Raw genomic sequence first — 12,214 nt, 5'->3', positions numbered from 1 at the left:
TTTTCCAGATAAAACTTCCATTTGTTTTTCATAATGAAATTCCAGCAAGCTCTAATTTAACATACTTTATATCTACAATTAATTCAACCATTTGGTTGCCAGAGATATCATAAGATAAAAATGACTTAATTCAGTTTTTGAAATTTTCTAATGTAGTATCTGGAATAATAAACATTTCTGATGTTCTTTAAAGTGACACAACTAGGAACTACTCAAGAATACCATTTTGAATATCATTCATTTTTTACACATTAAAAATGAAAATTTTCCTTAGGTCTACTTTTTGTTTAATGACGGTACAACTTGGAAGTTGTGCACATGAACAGTGAGATTATTTGTGTCAAAACTCTTTTTATTGTGCAATTAACAATTAGAGGAGTCTTAATCACAGCCTGGCTAAGAATTATTTTATTTCTGTGCCACTAAACAAATACATTCCTGCTAATTGAATGTATACCCTAACATTTAAAAAATAACTCACCTTTTTTCTTACCTTTAGGAAAAATAGACAGAGACTTAATTCTGTTTCTTAATTTATATCATTAGCTAGTTGTATGGCTAAAGGAATTAAGTTGTTGCATATTTCTAAGGCCCCTTTCCTTACCAGAAAATGATCTCGGGAATCTTCCTGCTATTCCATTTTGTGACTTGAGCTATGCCAACTGATAATAAGCTAAAGTGACTATTAATTTACTGATTGTTCATAGAGAATTAGGCATGCTTTCGGTTACAATTATTTTTAAGAAATGGTGTATGTGTTTAGTAATGTAGATAATGCCTATGCACTATGCCAGCTCCCCACACCCCTTGCATTACTTAGACGTGAATGCATGCTTCCACACTCTATGTATTTGTTTCTCCTCTCCTGAAAATTATTCCTTTGGCTTATTTAAATTTGCAATGATTCTGATAAACTGTCTGCTCAAAGTTTTCAGAGTTTTAGAACCCAATTGTGAAAATAATTTTGGATTCCTCACAATGTTCTTTCATTATGGTAAACCATACTAATTGGGTTTACTTTGTCTCATCACTTAAATGTCATTTCATTTGTCTTCACAAAAAAACACATCAGGAATATGTTACCTTCACTTTACAGAGGCAAAAGCTGCAGCTAAGAGAAGTCATGTAATCCACACACAGTGAGTGGCAGAACTGGAATTCAATTCTAAATTTGTGTTCATCAAAAATCCAGTGCTGTACAATATATCCTTGTTGCTTATTGTAAGTCACAGGGAAAAACAGCCATTATTTTGCAATAAATTTAAATGGAGGGCAGTCTAGAAAAACCCTGAATCACTGTGTGGTATACCTAATATAATATTGTAAATCAACTATACTTCAATTTTTTAAAAAAATCCATATAATACAGCTTGTTGCTATCTCCCAGTTGCAAATTACTTTTCCACCCATCAAGCAAGGACTTTGGAACCTGGGAAAGAGGTCTCTTAAACATATGCAGCAGATAAGCAGATCATAGAAGCCTAAGATTTTGTCTGTAAAGGATTTTAGTAATTGGGTATTCTAGACTTTCTGTTGCAAAATATAAACATCAAGTTAGAACCCAGAAAGAGACTGAGAGATATTTTTTCTAGGTATGCAATCTTTCCTTGTCCTACTAATTCCTCCAGGTCAAGAACTGTCCATGTCTTTTGTGTGGACTCTGATTCACAGAGGTAGCCCCATGTCAATATTACCTGTGGAGCCTTTACAACTGTTCACCTCTGGGTCCTATCTCAAAGCAACTGGGTAAGAACTCTGGAGGAGGGATTGGGAAGCCACAATTTTAAGTCTTTTCCAGATAATTTAGATGTGCCTCCAAGCTTGAGAAATCTGCTATGAGCCACTCAAAACTTGAAAGAAGTTCTGGAGACTGTAAACAACCTGCTCCAAATCAAGAGACTTATTCGTCAGTACTATGCTCAGGCATGAAGTAATTAGGCATAGACAATGTTTTGGATCTTGAAATAGAGGAATGAGTACTGACATACCTGGAAGATTCCCACTGAACTTAAGAAAGGTGATAGTTCATATCAACTGAGCAATAGAATACTTCCCATTTAACAGGTGGCTAAGGCACAGATCTCAAAACCTGACAGCACATCAGAACTATACAGGGGAATTTTTAAAATCCAGATTCCAGTTCCCATCCCAGACCCAGAGAATCAAAAGTATTATTAATACTTCTTCAAGTGATTCTTATGCCACTGACCCAGAAAGTTCCAAAGACATATATGTGTTTGAGAATTATTGGCTATGGGTGGTACACAAACTCTAGCATGGAACAGAATAACTTAGAACATACATTAAATCATTTTTTGGACTCATTTGAAGATATTCCAATTGCATGAGCAAGGCCCAGGAATCAGTATTATTCATAAATACTTGTGAATCTAGATCAGGTGACCTGGGAACCAGGCTTTTCACTAACACTAACAAAAGGCAGTTGATGTTGGAGAAGTTCTTTTTAAATTCTTCATAAAATATTTTAAATAGAAATCAAATGAATAAATATATATTACCATGAGTTAAAAAATAACTAAATTGTCTAGATTTATTCATTCTGGCTTAGTCAAATTAGCCTCCTTATTTTACTGTTTGTTATCTGGGGATTTGCTATGTGCCTTCATTGCCTCCCTGAAATTCTTGCATCAGTAAAGATTTTCAGATTATTGTAATAAGAATGTAGATGGTATAGAAAAATCTAACGTGTTATAATAATACTCAATATAGGGTTATTTTTCTTAGGGAAATTAAGGTCTCAGTGAGTAGTTAGATGATGAATTTGCAAAGGTAGAGAACCAAGGGGAGGAAGAAGTAAAAGGAGGAGAGTTAATTAACTGAGCACTTGCTATATTCTAAGCCTTGGATTAGGTTCTTTCCAGATGTTAGCTCAAATAATCAGTTTTATACTTCAAACATCTAATCAGAGAAATAAGAGGGAAATCTTGTTGGAATATTTACCTCCAAAATATTATTTTGCAGTGGTCATTGGAATTGCATTTGCAAATACATGCAAATATCAATTTAGATCTTAGGTGAGAGGATAATGACACTAAAAGGGCCAGTACAAACAAAAAAAGTCCAGAGAAGTTAAGTGGCTTTCTCAAAATTACAGTTTTTTTCAACCAATAACTCAGTTTAGCATTATTCATATTTCTGGTTTGGTGGGCTATTTCTCATTGATGTTGTAAACTCTTTTGTAAAATCCTTATGGATATGGATACATTCAATATGAATTACTGAGAGAAAGAACACTTTTGATAGTAGCAGAGCTTACCCATTTGCAAAATGCTACAAAATCTCTCGATGAGAGACATTCAGGAAAAAAAATACCATCTTGATAGACTGATGTTTGCGATAAAAAGGAGTGCAGTTAGGAAGCAAAAAAAAACAGCTATTTCTCCCCATGCATAGTTTGGTAATGAATATGTGCCCTTCACAGTGCTTGCACTTTGTATTCTCCTTAAATACTAATTGAGTTTCCTACTTGAAACAGTTGGTATATTAATATTTGAATACAGTGTTAACATGTTCCAAATCTTTTCATCTTTCTTGAATTGTTACTTCTTTGGGGGTTTTAGAATGCAGTAAAGCTAGAAAGATGTAAAATGCCTTCCTTTTGCATCCAGGCAACAAACTGACCAAATAAAACATAAAATAAATATGAAATAAATATATCACCTCTTTCTGGTGCCAGGAAGCTGGGAGTGTTACCATATTTAAAAAAAATATTTTCCATGATCTCTAATGCAATCTGTTCATTCAACAAATACTTGTTGACATCTTCTTCTGTGTTAGGAAATGGTTTTATTTTTTAGATTTTAGATTCCAAAATTTATTTTGTTTAACAGATTCCAAAATTCATTTTAACAGCTTAATTATAATTTATTAAGAAGTTCTCCTAATTAAGATCAGAGTTTAAGGGCACTGAAATATATTATTAAGCACAAAGTCATAGTGTAAGGATCTAAATCTTATTTTTGGTAACATTAATTCATGCAAAGACATTTTCTGGGTGATTACCTTAAGACTCATGGAATCTAGTTTGAAAATAGGCAAGCAAAAATATCTCAATTGTATAGTTTCCTATTCTTTTCATATTTAACCTCCAACCAAAGGGAAGAATTATAGGCCCAGCAAATAATGTCTAAATATTTGGTCAATTTACACCTCAAATGTTCTGAGCTTTCTAAGCCCTCAGAGCAGGAAATATTTTTGCACATTCTGGGAATATCAGAATTTATGTAGTAAATATAAAAATTTTAAACTGATAATAGTTTCCTATTTAGATTTTTTTTTTTCAGCTTCTACTTCATATTGTCAAATTTATGGCCGTTACAAACTATGACTATCATGTCTTTGTTTCTTTAAACATGATATACTGCTGGATTTGGAGAATTCAGTATATGTTCTTATTAATACAGCCTATAACAATTAACATTTATATATTCCTACTAGTAAGGCCTGCAAAAAAATCTAAATATTCAGACCATTGAAAGTAAAAGATTGTTGATATTTTAAAATAAAAATTTTTAAATAGTCTTTTTTTAATATTCACAATCTCCTGGCAAAATTGGTTTATTTTTATAACTAGCAGTGAGCTATTTTTGAAAATCTTTATCTTTCACTATGAGATATCCTTCAAAAGAACTGTAATCCACAGGATTTATTAAAGAAATGGCTGAGAAACAATCAAATCACCATCTTGAGGGTTGCAGTTCATTTAAAATATAGTGAAAACCTGTATCTTTCTGCTAGAGCTCAACTCTTAAGATATTTAAACCAGAAAGAATGCTAAAAAGTTTCATGTTTTATTTCCTGTATGTATACTTTTTCAAATGTCAAAGTGCTTCTACATAGAGCATAATATTCTATGGGCCCTAATAACACCAATAAGGCATTTACATTTTTAGAACTGAGACATAACTTCAATGATAAGGTGAAAATACCATGAAAGATAACATGGGGTCAAGAGAGACAGTACCCTTAAATTCTAATTTTGGCTATGCCAATACAGCTGTGTGGTATATGAATGTGTAAGTATGTGTGTATGCGTGTGAGCATATGTCATAAATAAATATTATCTCTGAATCTAGTTAACTCATAACTAGAACAAAGAGGTTAGTTTGTTAACATTGTTCCAATTTCTTCCAGCCTCAAAACTCACTGATCAATGGACTCAGAACTGAAGTTGACTCATTCATTTTTAGCACTTCCAATTAAGAAAACTTATTCTCTGGGACTTGGTAATGGTTTTTTAATATACAGATGTGCTAGTTAGTCATTTAGTATTATTACTTTAGCTTGAGTCGTATTTTCAGCATATAATTATAGTCTCAGACTGAGAAAGAAACCAGATTCATAGTTGACAATAGAGGCAATGCCCTCAGGTTTTTCGGTTCTTTGAAATCATGAATATCTACCACAGCAAAGGCTTTTTATTGAATACTTTTCTGCTTTCAAAGAAAGCAAAATTTTCTAAATCTGTTAGCAATGCATCCTCTTTAGATCCCTATACATTTTGTACACCAAAAATATACAAAGTAAACATAAATGCATGAGTTTGACTATTTGAACATGATGAAATAAATGTGGGTGGAGATCATTCTAAGAGGACATCCACACAGATATACAGTGTGGATGCAGTGCAGTTAGAAGAGCTAATATGGAAGGAGTCTTCCATGGGGTCAAATGAGTAAACAAAGTTTGCAGCTCAGAAACAGGCCAAATGGCTAAGCAATTGGGGAAATTTGCTATTTGACTTTCATTAAATCAGCAGTGACTCATATAAACTCCATTGAGAGTAGGATGGGCCCAAATATAGACTGAAAGGAAGCTTTCATGCATTTTTCCACTTAACTGTAAGCTCCTTTAAGGCAGTGAAGGTACCTCATTCATCTTCATTTCTGGTTAGAGCATTGCCTGACACAGGGAGCCCGTCCAATCTTGGGTAAAAGGAATGAACCTAAAGATCAAACAATCCTCCATCCAGTGCAGGAATCTTCCCAATCCTTCTAGTGATCTTGAGAGCTTGTTCCCTCACAAGGTAGTCTGGATTGCTGGACATAGAGCCTTCTCTTTGACTTCAATTTTGCTTTTCTCTAACTTCCATTTGATGAAGAAAATGTAGATTTGTGTTCTAGTGATGTTACAATGTATAGGACTATTAAAATAAATTGCATCATACACCAGATAGATGTCATCAGAACATTCTAACACCTTTGATGGGTTTTTGAATGGAATAAAGTTATTAAAGATTTTTTGGGAAATGCCTTCTTTGAAGATTCCTTGGCTTCCAATCTTTTCTCACTTAGTGTCCTCTGCTATGTCCAGCCCTTAACCTTATGCAGGAGAAACACTGTACAGCAACTGCAAGTTGAGGGGTGACTTATCAAAAAACTTAGTGTAATGAATGTTCATTTTGGTTTTGTAAAACCCTGAGGGCCATGATCATATATGCCATATATGAATAATTACAAAAATGGAATATAAAATAGCATCTCCAGTTAGTACCTCTAAGCTAGAATTGTCACTTTATCAGAACAAATAAAAATTACCTGATGACTTTCAATGCCATTCATATTCATTCAACAAATATGCATTGAGATGTCACTCTGTGTTAGCATTATGAGTTTCCTACAGATTCTCACTTGATTATGTTTAGCATCTTATACTTAACACCTCAATGGTCATTTTATTTAGGTTCTTTTAAGTTACAGGACAAACATCTCAAATATTATGCCTATTTATCTGCCCTTATGGTAAAAGGAAACTGCTTTAGATATTGGGTCTTTGGAAAAATGTATAAATTGATATGTTATAAAAAATTGTACATCAATGTATTGTTTATAAATATGATTTGTATCTGTATGTATCCTTTTCCCTTGACATTTGATAATATTGTTTTATTGTAATAATAAATGTTAAGGTCAGGAAGAAAATTGTCTTAGATTTTCTTAAGAGTTATTAAGATTATTTTCTAGGTACTAAAATTCCCACAAATTGGATATTTAAAAATACTTAAATAATTTTAACTTAAGATCATGAGAATAGGTGGGTGCATTTGCAAGTCAACTTAATGAAAATAAATGGAAAGCCTAATAGCTTCTTGAATAGAACAGTTCTGCTTCACTATCTTGCTTATTCACTACATGAATAATTCTGCATTCACAAATGTGGTAAACAGGTACAAAACAGATCAAAGAGAGACAGTTATATACTTTGTTCAACTTCAAAGTCAAAGAAGTTAGAATTCGATTACAAATGCTTTTCCTTTGTTACACTGTGCAAACTTGGAACTAGAGATAATAATATTTAATGAAAATACTTCATATTTTAAGATGTGCATCTTCATTTACCAAATGGATTAAACAACCGATCTATGTAGGAACAACAATCATATCACAAAGTTACATTACAGACAACTACAAAAATATGAAAAAACAATGTTTACAAATGATAGAGAAGAATAAATTATTTTTCAGTGCACATAATTAGGTATATATATGATAATTTAAAACCAGGTGGAGTGATTGCTGATGCTGCACTCTTAAAAATCTCCATTAAAATGTACACGTCACCCAAGAGTGATACAAATAAATTGTGACACAAAAGCAGAATGTTGACTCTCTTCTCATTGTCAAGACCCAGATAATATCTCATTAAAATAATTTGCCAAGTGTGCAAATGATGGTAAACTTTTAATTCCAAAACCATTTCTCTAAATTACCAACGGATTTATATTCTTGATGCCTTTTCACATGATCACAAGCCAAGCATGCATGTGATTCCCAAAATCGTGGAAGATTTACTGTGAAATCTTTCCTCCAGTTAAAGTAACTAAGGTATAATTTGTTGTTTTTATCTACTTCTTTCAGATACTTTGCAAGCTCACTTGGAGAGTTATAATCTTCCACGTGAATGAATGAATCTGCTGGAATATAATTCTCATAGTTTTCCCTAGATGGCCCCAAAACAACAGGCACTGAGCCAGCCAGAAAAGCATTGTAGAGCTTTTCTGTGATATAATCTTTGTGGATTGAGTTTTCAAAAGACAGATAAAATTTGCAAGTAGAGATGGTAGGAATCAAATTTTTATCATTCACATACTCTCCAAATGCTTGCCCATAGGTATGAATTTCAATGCTTTTGCTTAGCTCATTGTAATACTTGACCCTGGCATGCTCAGGGTTCCAGTTACTTACAACCCAGCACACTAACTTCTCTTTACTTGGCACTTCAAACACGAAGGGGTTTGTGCTCACCGTCAAGAAGCCATAAGGCACTTGGATATCTGAATCACGGCGATAAGTCAGAGTCAGGTTGAATAGGTGCTCAATGCCACTCTTTTGGGGTGTGTGAGTTGGTGATTCCAAATTCATCCAAATCCATTTCTGGAAGGGTGGCCTAGCTTGCTGAGGTAAATTAGTCAGATCCCAACTGATGTCTCGATGATGGATCAGAACTGCATGAGATCTGTTGTACAGAGAGCGGTCTGTTGTAAGATGGCATCCTTGGATGTTGAACATTGCTTGGCAAGATGTAAGGTCAAAGGTCTGCCCGAATGGCCACACCCAAATCAGAATAGTAGTTTCATTAAAATAATCAGTTTTGGTGGAAAAGAAATTTTTCATTTTAAGCACAGAGCTGGCTGACTCCATTGGACTGAAGATCCAGCTGTTGGTGGGCTTGATGTAAATGAGCAGACATGCCATGAAGCAGCCTAGGATAATGCAGACGATTAAAAATGGGCGGAGAATTCCTTTGGATGCTGAGGTCATAATTTTTCCTGTGAAATGGAAAGAGAAAGATATAGGGATAGGTAGAGGCAGGGATGAAGAGTTAATACATTTTGAGATAAACAGGTGGTACATCCTAAAATACACTTAATCACAAAATCAAGTGCATTTTCCTTTCCAGTGTTAGCAAACCACTGAGAGAAAGAAAAGTTTTCATTTAAGCTAAGAAAGTACTTTTAAAAGAAAGTTTTCCCTAAATTGTACACATAATGAGTCAGAATGTGTTAAAAATGTACCAGTATATCTTCAAGCCGAATTACATTTTTTCAATGCCATCCTTACCTGTTATATTTTTATTTGCTTGTAGAAAACTGGCATGACAAAGACTGCCATCACCAAAGCAAAAACTAAAAATTCAGTGTTTTAATACCATATCAGATTTGGGAACATCTCCCAGTTGATATAATCACTTATTTGCTATATTTGAGCTTGTAATATAACTTTGCAACTCAGATTCAAGAGAAAGCCAAACTTTTAAAAGGAAGACATTATGTTTTTATATCTTAGTATAAATCTATCTTCACTATTAAAAATGTATCAGGATAGTCATCCTAAAAAAAAAACTCAGGCTTTGCTATTTGTCTTGTGATATTTTTTAGTAAGTACACTGACACAAAATTTGATAAATTAAAACCCTTTATTCATTTTTTATTTTTATTTTTTCTTACAATTTTCTTTGTTCACTTTTAAGAATCTAATAGTGTACCCAGTATCCACTAGGATATGATAATCAATTGCTCTACTGGCCTTAAAACAGCTTCCTCACACAGTATTGGGGCATTGAAAAAGTTTTTCCTAGCATTAAAATTATATTAGTATAATAAAAGTAAAAAGAAATGCATTCTCTAAAGAATTATATATTCATGGAGAACAATATTGATCTTATGAATTTTAACAGATTATGGCAGAAAAGTTGAATCAAGGCTTTTATTTATTTATTTATTTTTATTTTTTGGCTGCACCTGTGGCATGTGGAAGTTCCTAGGCCAGGGACAGAATCTGAGCCACAGATGTGACCTGTGCCACAGCTGTGGCAAGGCCATATCCTTAACCCTGTTGAACCTTATGGGAACTTCTGAGTCAAGACGTTAAAATTTTTTTTAATATAAATGTCTTCAAGGTTTTTACTTTTTTGGAATTCATGCCTCCTTATGAATATGAATACAAAGATAAAATATATATTTGTATTACTGTCTTGATCAAATTCCTTTTTTTCATTTATAATGACTTTTATTTTTTCCATCATAGCTGGTTTACAGTGTTCTGTCAGTTTTCTTCTATACAGCAATGTGACCCAGTTACACATACATGTAAACATTCTTTTTCTCACATTATCATGCTCCATCATAAGTCAGTAGACATAGTTCACAGTGCTATACAGCAGGATCTCATGCTTATCCATTCCTAAGGCAATAATTTGCATCTATTAACCCCAAATTCCAAATCCATCCCACTCCCTCCCCCTACCCCTTGGCAGCCACAAGTCTATTCTCCAAGTCCATGATTTTATTTTCTGTGGAAAGGTTCATTTGTGCCATATATTAGACTTCAGATATGAGTGATATCATATGATTTTTGTCTTTCTCTTTCTGACTTATTTCACTTAGTATGAGAGTCTCTAGTTCCATCCACGTTGCTGCAAATAGCATTATTTTGCTCTTTTTTGGCTGAGTGCTATTCCATTTTGTATATATACCACATCTTCTTACTCCAATCATCTGACAATGGACATTTGGGTTGTTTCCATGTCTTGGCTATTGTGAAGTGTGCCGCAATGAACATGTGGGTGTATGTGTCTTTTTTAAGGAAAGTTTTGTCTAGATATATGCCCAAGAGTGGGATTGCTGGGTCATATGGTAGTTCTATGTATAGTTTTCTATGGTACCTTCATACTGTTTACCATAGTGGTTGTTTTTATTGATTCTCTGAAACATCATTCCTCTCACCAAAATAATATTGTCTGTTTTAGATTCATTAAAGTATTTTGAAATCTTGATCAAAACTAGTGTGTAAACATTACTTTTCTTTCAGAAAAGGGGAGAGATTAGCCTTCCTTTAATTACCTAAATTTGTGTGAATGTTTTAAAAATCATATTTTTTTTGTTATGGAATTTTTTCTTAAAGCATATGCCACTGTGGATATAATAAAGCTTGATTTTCTGAGTCCAAAATTCTCCAAGGATTCTGGAGCACTTCCTCAAACAGAATTATTGGAATCAAAGACTGAGGATGGCCATCAAAGTTAGATTCACTACAGTCTAATCAATAATAAGAGGGGAAAATGTATATACTAAATATATCCAGGAACTGTTAGATAACCCTTGAACTATAGAAAAAATCAGGAAGGAATATGAAGGAAATCTCATCTCTTCAGAACTAAATGACATTGATGGTATGAGTTTGTGGAATATGGTTAAAATAATGGTTAAAAATTTCCTTCTATGGTAATTAGAAGGAAATTTACAGGTTTACACAATTTTAGGGAAATTAACAAGTCATTCAACTTGAAAGCTACTCAACAATGGTCCAAAGCTAAAGAAATTAAAAAGTTAAAGTAAGGTTATAAATCATTCAAACTGAGATCAGAAATTTTCAATAATGAGTAACATCAAATATAACTATGGGAGGTGATGGATATTAACTAAACTTATTGTGGTAGTCATTTTGCAATATATACATTTATCAAATCATTTTGTTGTACACTTTAAATTAATACAATATTACATGTCAATTATAACTCAATAAAACTGGAAAAATGCTAAGATAAACTTCAGGGAAAATAATGAAGAAACAAAAAAGAAATTCAATTATATATCAAAAAAGAGTAAATAATTATTACTTTGATGTAGAAAAAACTGGAAATGACTACATCGGGTAATGTTATGCTAAAAAATTTGAAAAAACTAATGAAATCAATGGTTGTACAACTAGAAAAAATGCCATTTTTAATCAGAACTGCTGATTAAACAAATAACAGTTAAAGAAATGGAAAACTAAATGATAACTAAAAATAAACAGTAAACCTAGATAGTTTTGCTGGAGTGATATCAGTAATCCAATGAATAGAGAATACTACTGTCACTTTAAAAAGTAATCATTCTAGAAAACAGAAAAATAAGTAAAGATGCATAACTCATTTTATGAAGCCAATTATTATTTTCTTACCAAAAGAAAATATGGGAAGTTAAAAAAGTCTATTTTAGGAGTTCCCATTGTGGCTCAGTGGAAATGAATCTGACTAGTATCCATGATGTTGCAGGTGCAAACCCTTGCCTCATTCAGTGGGTTAAGAATCTGGCATTGCCGTGAGCTGTGGTGTAGGTTGCAGATGTGGCTTGGATTTGGCATTCCTGAAGCTGTGGTGTAGGCCAGTGGCTACAGCTCCAATTCAACCCCCCGCCTGAAAATTTCCATAT

The 12,214-nt window shown here is 33.1% G+C and overlaps 1 protein-coding gene and 1 long non-coding RNA gene across 4 annotated transcripts in view; one reads left to right on the top strand and one right to left on the bottom strand.

The window, feature by feature from the left end:
- The window catches only part of LOC110260380 (uncharacterized), a 408,289-nt gene that overhangs the window by 220,506 nt on the left and 175,569 nt on the right, over positions 1-12,214 (top strand). The gene's annotated exons all lie outside the window — the stretch shown is intronic.
- Positions 3,791-12,214, bottom strand: part of LOC106508899 (4-galactosyl-N-acetylglucosaminide 3-alpha-L-fucosyltransferase 9) — a 200,635-nt gene continuing 192,211 nt past the window's right edge. Inside the window, exon 3 of the mRNA XM_084960883.1 lies at positions 3,791-8,788. Within this exon, the coding sequence (XP_084817009.1) occupies positions 7,701-8,780 (1,080 nt within the window). The 5' untranslated portion in view covers positions 8,781-8,788 and the 3' untranslated portion in view covers positions 3,791-7,700. The remainder of the gene's footprint in view (positions 8,789-12,214) is intronic.

The sequence above is a fragment of the Sus scrofa genome, chromosome 1 (assembly GCF_054392235.1).
Source record: "Sus scrofa isolate SSC_HxYL_T2T_F1_AM1 chromosome 1, Sscrofa_HxYL_maternal_Yorkshire_Landrace_v2.0, whole genome shotgun sequence".
In the NCBI taxonomy this organism is placed as follows: domain Eukaryota; kingdom Metazoa; phylum Chordata; class Mammalia; order Artiodactyla; family Suidae; genus Sus; species Sus scrofa.
The sequence above is the reverse complement of the archived record's forward strand: the minus strand, read 5'-3'. Positions and strand labels throughout refer to the sequence as shown.